Below are 14,253 nucleotides of genomic sequence, written 5' to 3'. Positions count from 1 at the left end.
TTTTATTCTACTACGTCTACTACTGACAATGACTACATTACAATGATTGTCAACGGCTAAAGTACAGCGTGTGAGTGTGTTATTATTCACAAGAGGGACTGGATATGCTATAATGTAATGTATGCAGTGTGGAATCAAAGTGGAAACAAAATGTCACTAATGAAGGCCAGCAAAACTAATGAATAATTAATAAACCCCAAACACAAAGTCCTTTTGCATGCATTCATTTATTCAAAAATGTGTTTGTTCTTAATAAAGTGGCCCTGAGGTAAAGAGCCACTTGAACATCTATGGAGCGAGTCGATATCAATTTGATCAAAAACACAGAATCTACTAAAGGAGATAGCAGTGGAGGCTGGTGCTGCATCCAGATAAGGTTCTGAGAACTTGTGACATCAAACACTCTGCGTTTGTGAAGTCTGAGTCATGTAAATGAAGTCCCTGTGGAATTGTGGAATTCAGATGGTATTACGGAACTCGATGAAACAACATTAGTATTGAAAAGACGGATGATATGAAAGGTATTTTTTGTTGTAACCACAATGTTTGTTTTAAAGTGCTCTTTATTGGGATATCTGTGATATGTGATATCAGTGAAAGATCACATTAAAAAACCCTGATGAAAAGAGTTTAATAAAGCGCAAACTGCAAAGCTAGGGAAAATAAATGGCAACCTAATGTAGATTTAAGATATCCTAAACTGAAACAGATTATGCAGTTCCTATTTAAAGCATTTGTTATGTGAACTATTATCTATCTATTATTCCCATTCTCCAAAATTAAAGGAATTAATTTATTGAGTACAGAATATACATTTGCCATTTATATACAGACAAGAAAAAAAAAGAGGGAAAACAAGGGGTTGGATAAAAAACTAAATTGGCCCGAGAAAGGAAAGGGCAGCATTGATCATATTTATTCAATCAGCAAATCAATTAAAAGAGGTTCTGCATACATTTGTTATATTGACAAAATTATTTCAAATATGCAACTTGGATCAACTAATTGCTCATATCAGGGTAATTAACTGTAATAGTTGGCTGGTTTCCAACTACATTGGGGCTTAAGCAGTTAGTTATGTTGGAGGTTGTTATATATCTATCTCCCTGCTCTTAATGGTTAATGATGGTTATCTAATTGTGCTGAGCAGGGAGAAACATATGGCAGAGCCTGAACACCAATATCAAATATATCCACACTCATTCTATAATAAAATATTGGTTAATTCTATTCGTGAATTATCTGACTGAACCTTGTTAATTCTACCAGCTAGATTTTGGGCAAAGTGCGTCTAGGGGGGGTGCACCGCTCCGTAACTGTGTGTTTGTTTTGTACCACGCCGTGGTACAAAAAAACCCGACCTTTCTTACCTTTCTTTGTAGTTGTTACGTCCCCACCAAAGAGGTCCAGGTGTTTTTTGTGCAAAAACTTATTGGCTATTTCCCCTACCATAAGCCCTCAATGAATTGCATTGAATGGAATGGAATGGGAATTGAATGGGGCTATGGGGTGTTGTGCTAATTCGCTTATTTCCATCGAAATAAGTAGTAAAGTGTGCCGCTTGGGATATTATTTACATTATGAAGAGAGGATATATACAAAACAATAATAATTTTGAGCGATGGAAATAAGCGAATTAGCACAACACCCCATAGCCCCATTCAATTCAATTAAATTCATTGAGGGCTTATGGTAGGGGAAATAAGGCCAATAAGGAGGTTTTGCACATAATAACACCTGGACCTCTTTGGTGGGGACGTAACAACTACAAATAAAGATAAGAAAGCCTTCTGGCATGGAATTCTCCTTTAAGTAAGAAATGTGAGTACTTTTTCCACCACAGGGGATAGCCTTACCTTGTCCATATAGCTGTAGGCCCAGACCTTGCCATCTACAAAGCTCTTGGTAACGATCCGTCCAAAGCTGTCATACTCCACCCTCTGACTCATGCTTCCTCGTTGCAGACCAATCAGACGGCCCGTTGGCGAGTAGGACACGTTGACGACCGCCAGACTGCTGCTAGGCAACCAGGTCAATGGACGGCCCTGTAAGGGGTTAATTGTTATTAGTAGGTTGTTGTTATTGTTTTATTGAGTGGTGCTAGCCACTATGTCTAGCCAGCTATCAACTATGTCTGTCTGTCTGTCTGTCTGTCTGTCTGTCTGTCTGTCTGTCTGTCTGTCTGTCTGTCTGTCTGTCTGTCTGTCTGTCTGTCTGTCTGTCTGTCTGTCTGTCTGTCTGTCTGTCTGTCTGTCTGTCTGTCTGTCTGTCTGTCTGTCTGTCTGTCTGTCTGTCTGTCTGTCTCACACTCACACACACACACACACACACACACACACACACACACACACACACACACACACACACACACACACACACACACACACACACACACACACACACACACACACACACACACACACACACACACACACTGCCCTGTTCCTGTCGTTGGCATAGAGTTATGTTATTTGTCCCAGCCGGCCCGTGTGGTCTGACACTCGCTTGGCACTGCTTGCGACCCGTCAGCCAGCAGACGCCACACACCCGTGTCCTGCTCCATTGTTGTAAATAACATGCTGCTAGTGCTTGCGAACGTTGAGCTAATTGTTGTCTGGGGACTGGAGTGCAGCTATCCGTGTTACAGGAGCTGTGTGAACCCGTGCGCATCTGTGGCCTGCGTTATAGAGGCAACTGAATTGGAGCTGCAGTATCAGCATGTCCATGGGTCGTTGGGTCGTGGTTGTGTTGGTAGGACGTGAAGGTAGCTGTCGCCAGTTTCTCTTTTCTTTTTCGTATTATTTTTTAAACAAAACTCTGACTCATTGTGCAAGGGCCTATAGTGTGGTTTGTAGACACATATTGAGTCTCTCTCAACTCAATTCAATCCAAATGAGCTTTATTGGCATGAGAAAACATACGTGTACATTGCCAAAGCAAGTGTCAAAATATAATAAAAAACAACTCATGTTTACCTGAGCATCGTAGATAATCCGCAGAGTAAACTTCCTGTGGTCGTCATAGATCTTCTCTGTCCTAGTTGTCCTGTCAAAGTCTAGTGACAACAGATTCCTACCGTGGGCCTAAGAGAGTGAAATATAGAGAAAAGGAGAGTGTATGTGTGTCAGTGTAAGTGTTTATGCGACAGAGAAAGAAACAGAGAGGGGGGAAAGACAGAGAGAGTAAGGACGAAAAGATGTTGTAGCTACACAGTAAAGACCTCAGCATTAATATAAATCTGATACTGTAAACATTTCACCAAATTGACTTGTAAGGGTCTCAAGCGCAATTAACACAATGATTTTATTCTGTACTTTGCTATTTAATTACGCCCACGCTGCAATCAATTAGATATTGGGTGCAAAGTTGACAAAGTGTTTTCACAATAATGCGATGCATTGTGAGCTTGTAGATCTGTTATTTTCGAAAGACTTGTATACATTTGAAAACTTGAAATGGGACATCTATCTATAAATGCACCAAGTCTCTGTACGTCTGCATGTATGAAATCCACGTAACTCGAGAACTGTTCGCCTCACGACTTCAAATTCGACACACGTGTCCCACCCCACCACAGGGAGTGCTCTGCCCAGTGTCGAGTTGGTCGGATGCTCAGTTGTCCAGAACCAACACAAAAGCCTCTGCCCAGGCTCTGGACCTGATCACCCCTGGCCTGTTCTGACATCATTCTGACATCTGCATAGACTTCATATTTGGGCATGCAGCCTGACAAAGAACTCCATATATGGGCATAAAAAGGACACATAGGGTGGGGCATGCATTTCCAACTTTGTTTTCAGTGACCACAGTCAATGTTTAACCCGTTTAGGACTGAGGCCGCGTTCTAAATCCGGACCTAAGTTTTCTGAAAAACGTTAAAAAAAAATGTACAAAACAAAATGTTATGTTGCTATAGGTCTACTGTACATAACAACAAGAACCCCAAAATGGGTTCCCGTCTTGAAGAGTACTACCCCAAAGAGGGCACACACACACACTCACACGCACACACACACACTCACACACACACACACACACACACGCACACGCACACGCACACATGCACGCACATACACGCACCCTGAGTTTGCGGCCGATCACAGTGACTTTTCCTTTGATGGTCTCCTTCCTCATCCTCCACTCCAGAGAGTTGACCCCGCCATCAGTGACCACGGAGACGTTGCGGCGGCCCACCGTGGGGCTGGCCCAGCCCGCCAGGATGTGGGGCTCTGGGTGGAACGCCAGCAGCAGCCCGCTGGAGAACAGAACCTGACTGGTGCCGTTGGAGAAGAACTGGTACACCGACCGGATCTGGTCTGAGAGATGACGAGAGAGAGGGAGAGAGGTGGTGTGTGTGTGTGTGTGTGCATGCGTGCGGGCGTGTTCATGCATGTGTGAGACAGACAGACAGACAGACAGACAGACAGACAGACAGACTTTGATTTTTCAAATTGTGTGGAGAAAATACGTTGTGAGTCCAGTCCAGTCATGGGACCAATCCGTCACCTGTAATGAAAAAAACGTGTGTGTGTGTGTGTGTGTGTGTGTGTGTGTGTGTGTGTGTGTGTGTGTGTGTGCGCGTGCGTGGGTGCGTGTGCGCGCTCACACAGACGCATGTGCAAGCACGCATGCACGCTGAGGGATAAGCTCATTTGACTAGGGAACAGAATTGCACATTAGCACGGTTGTATTATATATTGTTGGTATTGGGTCCCGTCTCTAATGAGGAATAGAATAGAATAGAATAGAATAGAATAGAGCAGAGCAGAGCACCGAGCACCTAGAGAATGAAATACATACTGCATGTGTTTACATCTTCTGTCAAACCTTAGGGTTGAGATGGGTGAAGTCAGGAGGGTTATGTATAAAATAGGTTAGTCAATTATTAAAGAGTTAGTTGAGAGAGACAGAAAGTCAAACTTAAGAAGTGAAATTGAGAGGACATTTAAAATAGTTAATGTTCAATCTCAAAGTTATGTTTTCTGTGAAAATAAAATACTTCTAATGATTTAGATGAACTAAAATATTGTATTCATTTTCTCAAAATCATAAAGACTCCCATTCTGGTTTTTATCAACAGCAAGTATGTCAGTCATTGATAAGCCTGGCCCAGCCAGTGTGATATCTGGTCTAGAGGGGTGCCGCTGGGATCACCGTAGTTCACTCCCACTCCTAGACCAGGGAATGTGGCTCGTTTGCCCAGGCTTTTCTTTTTAATGTGAAAACAAAACACCTGCAGTCTCCGAGGCTAGTCATTGATAGCCTCTAGCAGGACATAAAGCATCTCTTAATATAGCTTAATCACATACCAAATGAGGTACAGTATCATATCCAGATTTTTGCCTCACATAAAATGTACTGTACCTACAAATCTTCCTCTCTCTCTCTCTCTCTCTCTCTCTCTCTCTCTCTCTCTCTCTCTCTCTCTCTCTCTCGTCTTTTCCCATGTACATATCTCTCTCTCTCATACATTGTTTCGTGAGTTGATAGATACTCATCTTTGTGATACAGACAAAAAGGGTGGCTCCCTGGCTGTCCAGAAATGGCTATTCCCTACTAATGGCCAACAAGCAGCTATCTCACCTGTAATGTAATGATCTTTGTCTGAGTTTTCAACTAATCTAATAATCTGTATCACATTACTGCTAAAATGACAAGAGAGATGAATGTTGGTCATTAGTGGAAATAGATGTTTTTTTGTGTGTTATCATTGAATATCTAGCACAGGCAGGCATCAATAACCACAGAGAGACAGAGACAGGAGGAAAGAGAGATAGATGAACAGACAAGAGGAGCAGAGGAGGGCCGATATATAATTAAAAAAAACAAGTATGAGAAATATGAATGCTATCTGAAGTTTGTCATTGAACATAAAGTATATTATCAAATATTATACATTAAATGATCTTGCTTTAGAGCAAAATGCCCAAAGATAATAACCCTGGAGGCACGCTGGACGAGACCAGCAATGTCCATAATCATTCATCTGCTGTTATGCTCACGCAACTTTATATATTATCTCAGATTTATGTGTAAATATGTTGATTTTATATTTACTTACATTTTTAGCCCACGATTTTTAGCCCATTTTTTCACCCGGTGCCAATGCCTTGCCTATAAGCTGTAATCCTGGGCGATACTCTCCCTCTGCCAACCTGAGGAGAGCCCAGAACTGAGCTCATGCTTCCTTTAATGCATGAGGAGTGAGCAGGCCGGTAGGCGTAGTGCATGGAAGGAACACGTTATTCCGACCAGTTCCTTTCCACTCCATCAGGCTGACCAGGGGGAGGCAGTATAGAGACCAGGATTACTGCATGTTTTTTGTGAGGGTAAATACCCTGAGGGACACGGGGAGAACATGGAAACTCCACACAGAAAGGCCCTTTCACCAAATCCACCTAGGGTATGGGCACTGATGACGCGGAGGAGAGATCACGCCCCCATCGCCCACAGCGTCCCCGGCGGGAATCAAACCCAGGACTTCCTTGCTGTGACGTGACAGCGCTGCCGACTGACTCTGTTTATTTTTATATGGAAAGACGACACGATGGGAACTATGCACAAAAACAAATTATCTTTTACTTTGCAAATCTGTGAGGTAACAATAAATTCAGATTCTGACCCAGTAGTACTGGAATCTGTACCGCTACCGCCCAAGGAAGTTACACTGAGACTTTACAGTCAGATCTGTTTAGCTTCCCTGTGCATGAAACCTGTGTTGTGATTGATTGGTTCAAAAACACAGAATTACCGCCCTATAGACACGCTGTGCATTAGGTCGTAACCAGGCTCTTCTCCTCGGAGATGAGAAAGGGCAGTGGGAGCCGAGCATAGTTTACCTTGGACCGCCGTGTACGAGGCCTCCACCGAAGACAGGTTGGTGATGAGGGTGATGTCATCGTCGTGGGTGGAGCTCTCCATGTCGATGTTAACCGATTGGTCGATCTCCCGCCTCAGACTGACCACCAGGCCGGTGGGATACGTGACGTTGGCCAGACAACCTTCGGCATCATAGCTGCAGGCAAACACAGACAGGTCAATGTCCTCACTGTCTGACTGGCGGCACGAGCCGCCAACACCCCCATCTGGTGGCTGAATTGTGTACTCCAAGAACCACCACACGTTCATTCTCTATGAGGGACCCTATTATTTTGAAAGCCGTTTCACTCGAAAACCGAGATCCAGGAAGTGAATAATCGCTATGTAACAGGTCCCGTGAATGTTACAGTATTTAATTCACCGAAAACATACATTTTCTAATCAGCGATCAAATCGTTTAGAGAAATGAGGTGCAAATCAAGCTTGTTTTGATCCAAAAAGAAGAATCCGAGATATTAGGATTCTAAAAACTGCGTTCCCATAGACAGCGGAATTTTTACTTTCACGTTTTTTTAAAATTCTTTCTTTCCAGGTCCGTATATACGGACCCCAATGTATACTCTGTCTATATAATGGTTGAGTCCCACCGCAGCTTTTAACATTGGTTCGGTTCCTATGGCAACGCCCCACCACTCCAGCTATGGGATTGAAAATATAATCACTGTGTAAAGCAGTTGAAAGGAGGATTTTCAAACATCCATAAGTCGGACTCCAGGAGAGCTGTCCTTGGTGGATCTTCTGCCATCCACATTTCGGATTTAATTTGTGCCTTTGTACCGCGACGCTCCCACCATGTAAAAGCTTCTGACGAAAGGTAAATAGTGTGTGCCAATGATACTTGAGTGTGTGTAGCGAGTTTGTGTGGGGAGGGCAAACTCCGACTTTTAAAGTGAACTCGTATGGTGACACCTGGAACTGGGATTTATGCTAACAGCTAGCCGCAATTAATGAGTTAAAGTAAAAGTATCAATACTGCAATATAAGACATTATTAACTTGGCTGTTTATCAGATTACTTACTGGTAGTAGTTGGTCCAGCCGGTCTCATCAGATTTGGAGGCGAGAAGTCCTGTGGTGGAGTGGTACGTCATCAGCGCCACCTCCTGGTTGAAAGCTGCAACTGACCTCAGGGAACCAGCCGGATCTAAAGCTAGTGTCACCACCTACAGAGACACATTACATTACAAATTACATCTGAATCTAAAGCTAGTGTCACCTCCTATAGAGACACATTACATTACAAATTACATCTGGATCTAAAGCTAGTGTCACCTCCTATAGAGACACATTAAAGAACATTACATCTGGATCTAAAGCTAGTGTCACCTCCTATAGAGACACATTAAAGAACATTACATCTGGATCTAAAGCTAGTGTCACCTCCTATAGAGACACATTACAGAACATTACATCTGGATCTAAAGCTAGTGTCACCTCCTACAGAGACACATTACAGAACATTACATCTGGATCTAAAGCTAGTGTCACCTCCTATAGAGACATTAAAGAACATTACATCTGGATCTAAAGCTAGTGTCACCTCCTATAGAGACACATTAAAGAACATTACATCTGGATCTAAAGCTAGTGTCACCTCCTATAGAGACACATTACAGAACATTACATCTGGATCTAAAGCTAGTGTCACCTCCTATAGAGACATTAAAGAACATTACATATGGATCTAAAGCTAGTGTCACCTCCTACAGAGACACATTACAGAACATTACATCTGGATCTAAAGCTAGTGTCACCTCCTATAGAGACACATTAAAGAACATTACATCTGGATCTAAAGCTAGTGTCACCTCCTATAGAGAGACATTACAGAACATTACATCTGGATCTAAAGCTAGTGTCACCTCCCATAGAGAGAGACAGAACATGACAGCAAATAAATAGGGAGCTAAACAAGAGGGAGGGGGTGAAAGAGAGAGATAGAGAGAGAGAAAGAGAGAGCCTCATGCCCTATTTTCTGCCAATTAAAAGGATCCGATGCGAGCATGCGGTCTAGCCAAAACCAAGGCCTACCTCTATGTCTTATTCATTTATTTTCACTCATGGGAAATATTGTACACATTGTATGCACAACATTTTGCACATTCAATATTCCTTATGACATCAGTATAAAACCAGTTTACGTTCTGAATTACATTGTGTACAATGTACATAGTTGGTTAGAGCATAAACTGTGCAACATGAATATAAAAAAGGTGACTGGATGTCTCATCTATTCTACTGTATGGTACTGTATGTAATATACTTGTGCATATATTTTGTGGCACAGGTATGGTGTGCAATTACAGGCCTACAGACTATACTGTATTGCACATCCTTTCTTGCTGCCTTATTATTGCACATACTGTAAGGTCTCCGAGGTGTTATTGGGGCTGTGATAGTTTCTTTCTTCCCTGGATTGTCTAATAGATTGATTTATATTTCAATTTGTCTCCACTGCAGTATCAACTTTCGGCTGGCGTAATAACTCAATTTCCCCTCAGGGATGAAAAATAATTGCCTCGGCACAACATAAAATGTTATCCAACTTTCATCAGTGGGACAAATATGTCCCACTGATGAAAGTTGTATATTGGATCTGGTCCTATCTGAATCCTGATTTATACTTAGTTTGGGGCCGTGTCCACCAAGACTATATTTCCAGAGCGCAGCTTATGATTTGCACTGCTTACAATCATTGGGAGCGCTTTTTCCCTAAGCACCAGCCAGCAGCATGGCAAATTTATTTTGCGCTCACCCGTTCACGTGTGGTGCTTGGAGCAAAAATATTTTCAACATGGGCGTTTGGAAGTGATTTTCAGGCAAGCACTTTGGTGATTTTCAGCAAAAAAAAAAAAGAAAGCCTCAGTGAACACGCCCCCATAGTTGCGTAATGAATCAAGCTGACAATGCGTCGTGATGTGGTGCATTATTTTCAAAAGATTTGTATACATTTCAATTTGAAGTACATTTAGAATTCCGGACTTTGACTTGTAACAGAGTATTCCTATATTGCTGTAGTATTGATACTTCTACTTATAGGTGTGACTACTTTTTCCACCACTTTCTCTCTACCTGGTTCTCTGGCAGCAGCACCAGTCTGAGTTGCCCGGCTCCGTCTCTCCTGATCCTCAGACTGGCGTTGGTGTTGTCCGAGACGGCGCTGAGCTCGCCGTCCGTCCCGTAGCTGAAGTTGTAGACCGGCTGGCCGGTCAACAGGCTGGTGGTCTGACGGTGGACGCCATCCTCGTCGAACACATACAGCTCCTGCTCCCGTGGAGACGCCACCTCGTAGAAGCCTGGGCGGGGAGGGGGAACAGAGAATAGTTTATAGTTTAGTTCAGCGATTCTCAACCTGTTTAAAGGTTTCAATGACCCCCGGAGTATGATCTGCATTAAGCCAGGAGCGTTCTCAAACGTTTTAGACCCAGGCACCAGCAACCCAGGGGAGAATTCTTTCCAAGTACCCCTTCATCCTCGCGACACCAATAAGCATATACGTCCACAACCACATGTGTACATTTAGATTGGAACTATTTGTATTAAAAGCTTTTCAATGAAAATCATTCAGACCCATCACCCATGTGATAATCATAAACAGAAAACACATTTTGTTCAAATTGATTGTGTGCAAAACCTGACAGCAAACTTTTCAATTAGAAAAACATAATTGTAATGATACAGCATAAAAAAAAAAACATTAATAAAATATATATATAAATCTGTGAATTATTTCGCAGACCCCCTGCCTGGCTATAGGACCACACTTTGAGAATGTAGCCATGGACCCCCCATTTGATTGAAATTCTTATGCCTTGGACACAAATCAACAATCTACAGTGTAGATTGCAGAGTTAATTTAACTCGTAATAAGTGTGTACAAATTTGTACACTATCTGAGTTACAGACCCATAAGAGTCCATTTGAACACCTGATGGTTCTCAGACCTGACATTGAGTACTAGAGTATACTGGGTGTGAATAAACTCAAATAAAGAATGTATGTCATCTCACTTGCACCTACCAGTCTCTGGGTTGATCGTCGGACGATTCCTTCTCACCGCTCGAATCCGGATGTTATTCAGGTCGGCGATGTAAACAATACCGTCGTCGGGGGAAACGGCCAATGAGGACGGGGCATTGAGGCCGGCGTCTGCAGCGTATCCGTCGTCGCCGTAGAAACAGTTGCAGTTGACGTCGTTCTTGCAGTCGCAGTCCGACGCCGCTCCGGCGAACAGAGAGATCTCGCCCGAGGGGCTTACCTGAAGGGAGTCAAAAGGTATGCTGATTTATGCAGGGTAACCGGAAGGCGCGCCCCATAACACACTCGCCGCCATTTGTTTTGCTGAGGTTAAGGTTAAGAATAAGGTTAGCATATTTTAATGAGGTTAAGTTTAGGAATACGGTTAGGTTTAGGCATAGTTTTACTGAGGTTACGTTTAGGAATAAGGCTAGGTTCAGGCATAGTTTTACTGAGGTTATGTTTAAGAACAAGGTTAGGTTCAGGCATAGTTTTACTGAGGTTACGTTTAGGTGGCGACCCTTCTGAGGTTGAGGTTTTTTACCTGGGGCGATCGTGTTTTGGGGGCGAGTGTTCTTGTATTACTGGAGATATACGTGAGCCAGAGTCAGCAGGAAACTGTTGGTGGATGATGTGCTCCCATCGTGCTCATAACTCCCATAAAGCATAATTCTAACCAACCAAGATAATAAATCAATCATCATGAAGCACTGCTGCTTCCCGTGCTTTAAAATGGAACTGGCTGCTATTCAACGCTATGGGGAGCTAGTTAGAGATCTTTCTTTCTTCCCACGGCTGTAATTGGAAGTGTTACAATAACATGGAACAGAAGAGAGACAGCCTTTGTAGATAAACTGCTTCACCGGCAGACACAAATGGGTATGGTATAGAAGAATGTGGGAATGCTTTGGACTTGTTGCCACTAAAGAAGTCATAGGTAGGCCTATTTGAATTGTGTTTGAGAAACTGTCTTTTCTCCGGGGACTATTGTTGGCGATGCTTCTCAAACAATCTGCACTTTGAACAACAGCACTGCTTTGACGTAAAGTTAACGGCAGAAAAAGTTTGGACGTCCTATCTCAAGCTGAACCATCCCTGAACTACGGTAAGCAGGTTTCAAGTCTCTGTAAGTTGATTTTCATTACCATACTCGTACTGAAATAAACCAATCACTTCCTCGAAAAATGTATACATAAATAATCTATGGTATGCTTTGGAAAATAGAAGGCAGTAATGTCATTACGCTAAACCAAAGCCCCTAGAACGGCTGTCCAACGTTGAAGCTGCCACTCCCTACTGGCCAAAACTGGAACTGCAGCGCGTTCATGGAGGTGGACGGAGGTGGACGGACGGAGGTGGACGGACGTTCTGTTAACTTGTGTTCCACTTTACGACAGTACTCTTTTACGGTAATGTACCCTCTGAGGGATATACGCATGCGCAGTGGGCGCAGGTAATCAGATGTGAATTGTGGAGGGAACAGCGTTTACATGTCAAGTCAGTGAACGGTGGAATAAAGTGATCTACAACTGAATAAACGTCGTGTTTATTAAGACCTAGTCAACATTGGTAGCAGAGGATGGTTTGAAGATGGCTGCAAACTACAGAGTACCGCAAAACTGGACGGCGTGTTTCAGCAAGAAGAAAAGGACCGCGCGTACGAAGCGTATTCCCAGTTTGATCGTTGATGAAAGACAGTTCGGTTTCCATGGCAGACTACATAATCGACTTTGAGCAGCGTTACAACCGAATTAAAAAGTACAACATGGTGCTTCCAGATGCGGTGTTAGCCTTCAAGCTGTTAGACACGGCCTGCCTCGATGAAAAAGACAGACAACTTGCACTAACGGCGTGCCCCGACTTCAAGTTTGCATCGATGAAGTCAGCACTCAAGCGGATTTTTGGAGGGAAGACGGCGCCAGGTTCGTCACACGGGACATCAGCATCCCTGACTGCTGAATTGGATTCAATGCTGAGACTATTCACACGTGACAGATCAACTGCCTCCTTTTGACCATGACCCCCATCATTTTCAATAAATTGCAGGTTATACCAATTTTTTTACCCTCCTGTGGCTTTGCCTGCCCTATTTAGGACTTTAGCTCTACATGGAACACTTTCACCTCTTTTCATAAAAGTTACAGTCTGTCCTGTTTTTACATTGACACGTGCAGAAATAACAGGGTTATCATCACAGACATTGTGCTCCATTTCAGTTTCATTTTGAGTCACTAATGTACAGGTATGTGCTCCCTCTCCTGCATTGGACTCCCTGTCACTTGACACTGACAACTGTTCAGTTGTCACTCAGTAAATGAACTACCCGTGGCTCTGTTCACTACATCTGTATTTTCACCATCTGCTGCTTGGTTCTGTACCATCGTCTCGTTTGTGTCAGTAAGAACCTCATCTTGAACACGTGTGTGTACCTTATTAAGCCTTAAATTATGTACTCTAACAAGGATACCACCATGTCTTACAAATACAACAGCCCCATCCTGACCAATAACCACCCCTGGTCCCTTCCACTCTGTACTGTCAGTGCGTTTGTAATAGACCTGTCTCATATTTTTCACCTGTGGGTCTGAGCTGCTTACGTAGTGCTCTCCTTATCCTCTCTGAACATTCAGCTTCAGTGAAAGCTTTCCTAGAAGCATGCAACGCTGATATGTGTTGTCCTACCCTTGCACTTACTGTAGTGCCTTCCAGTGCAGGCAGTTTATCAATTAATACAGATGGAAGATTAGGATTTTGACCAAATACCAGTTGATGAGGGCTATAACCACGAACACTGTGCATACAGTTCTTAGCCATAAGAGCCCAGTCTAGGGCAGTGTGCCAGTCACATCCGTTTTCCTGTCTCACCTTCAGAAGGATGTCAGTGAGAGTCTGATTATGTCTTTCCAACAGCCCGCTGCTCCAGGGACTGTATCCTGCTGTCGTCCTCGTCTCGATGTTGAAGTTTTCTGCCATGTCCCTGAACTCTGCATTATTGAACTCCCCACCATTGTCGCTGTACAGAATCCGAGGGGGACCGTGAACACTTATCCATGTGTGGATGAGGGAGTTGACTATTTCAGAGGCTTTCTTTGTTTTCACAATACTTCCTGCGCTGAAGCGTGTGAATTGGTCAATCACATGTAGATACCATACTCCTGGTTCCAACTCGTGCAGGTCCACCGCCACCGTTTCATTATACTCTGACGCTAGAGGCAGACCAACAGCTGGCTTCGGCTTCGCTTTGCTGTATCTCTGACATATGTCACAATCATGTACTATTTGTTGCAAAATAGTGAGGCATTCCTTGTCTTTGTTTTCCCGAGCTCTGGATTAGCCTCTGCAGCCTGTCTGCAGATGT

General features: G+C 43.3%; 1 protein-coding gene across 1 annotated transcript in view; it reads right to left on the bottom strand.

The window, feature by feature from the left end:
* LOC306928124 (teneurin-2-like) overlaps positions 1-14,253 on the bottom strand; it is a gene marked incomplete at both ends in the record, with an annotated part of 99,598 nt that overhangs the window by 12,753 nt on the left and 72,592 nt on the right. Inside the window, 7 exons of the mRNA XM_079508045.1 lie at positions 1,857-2,045; positions 2,976-3,083; positions 4,081-4,316; positions 6,840-7,015; positions 7,899-8,041; positions 9,951-10,174; positions 10,899-11,136. Of these exons, the coding sequence (XP_079364171.1) occupies positions 1,857-2,045; positions 2,976-3,083; positions 4,081-4,316; positions 6,840-7,015; positions 7,899-8,041; positions 9,951-10,174; positions 10,899-11,136 (1,314 nt within the window). The remainder of the gene's footprint in view (positions 1-1,856; positions 2,046-2,975; positions 3,084-4,080; positions 4,317-6,839; positions 7,016-7,898; positions 8,042-9,950; positions 10,175-10,898; positions 11,137-14,253) is intronic.

The sequence above is a fragment of the Electrona antarctica genome, assembly GCF_951216825.1.
Source record: "Electrona antarctica genome assembly, chromosome: 8".
NCBI classification, from domain to species: Eukaryota; Metazoa; Chordata; class Actinopteri; order Myctophiformes; family Myctophidae; genus Electrona; species Electrona antarctica.
The sequence above is the reverse complement of the archived record's forward strand: the minus strand, read 5'-3'. Positions and strand labels throughout refer to the sequence as shown.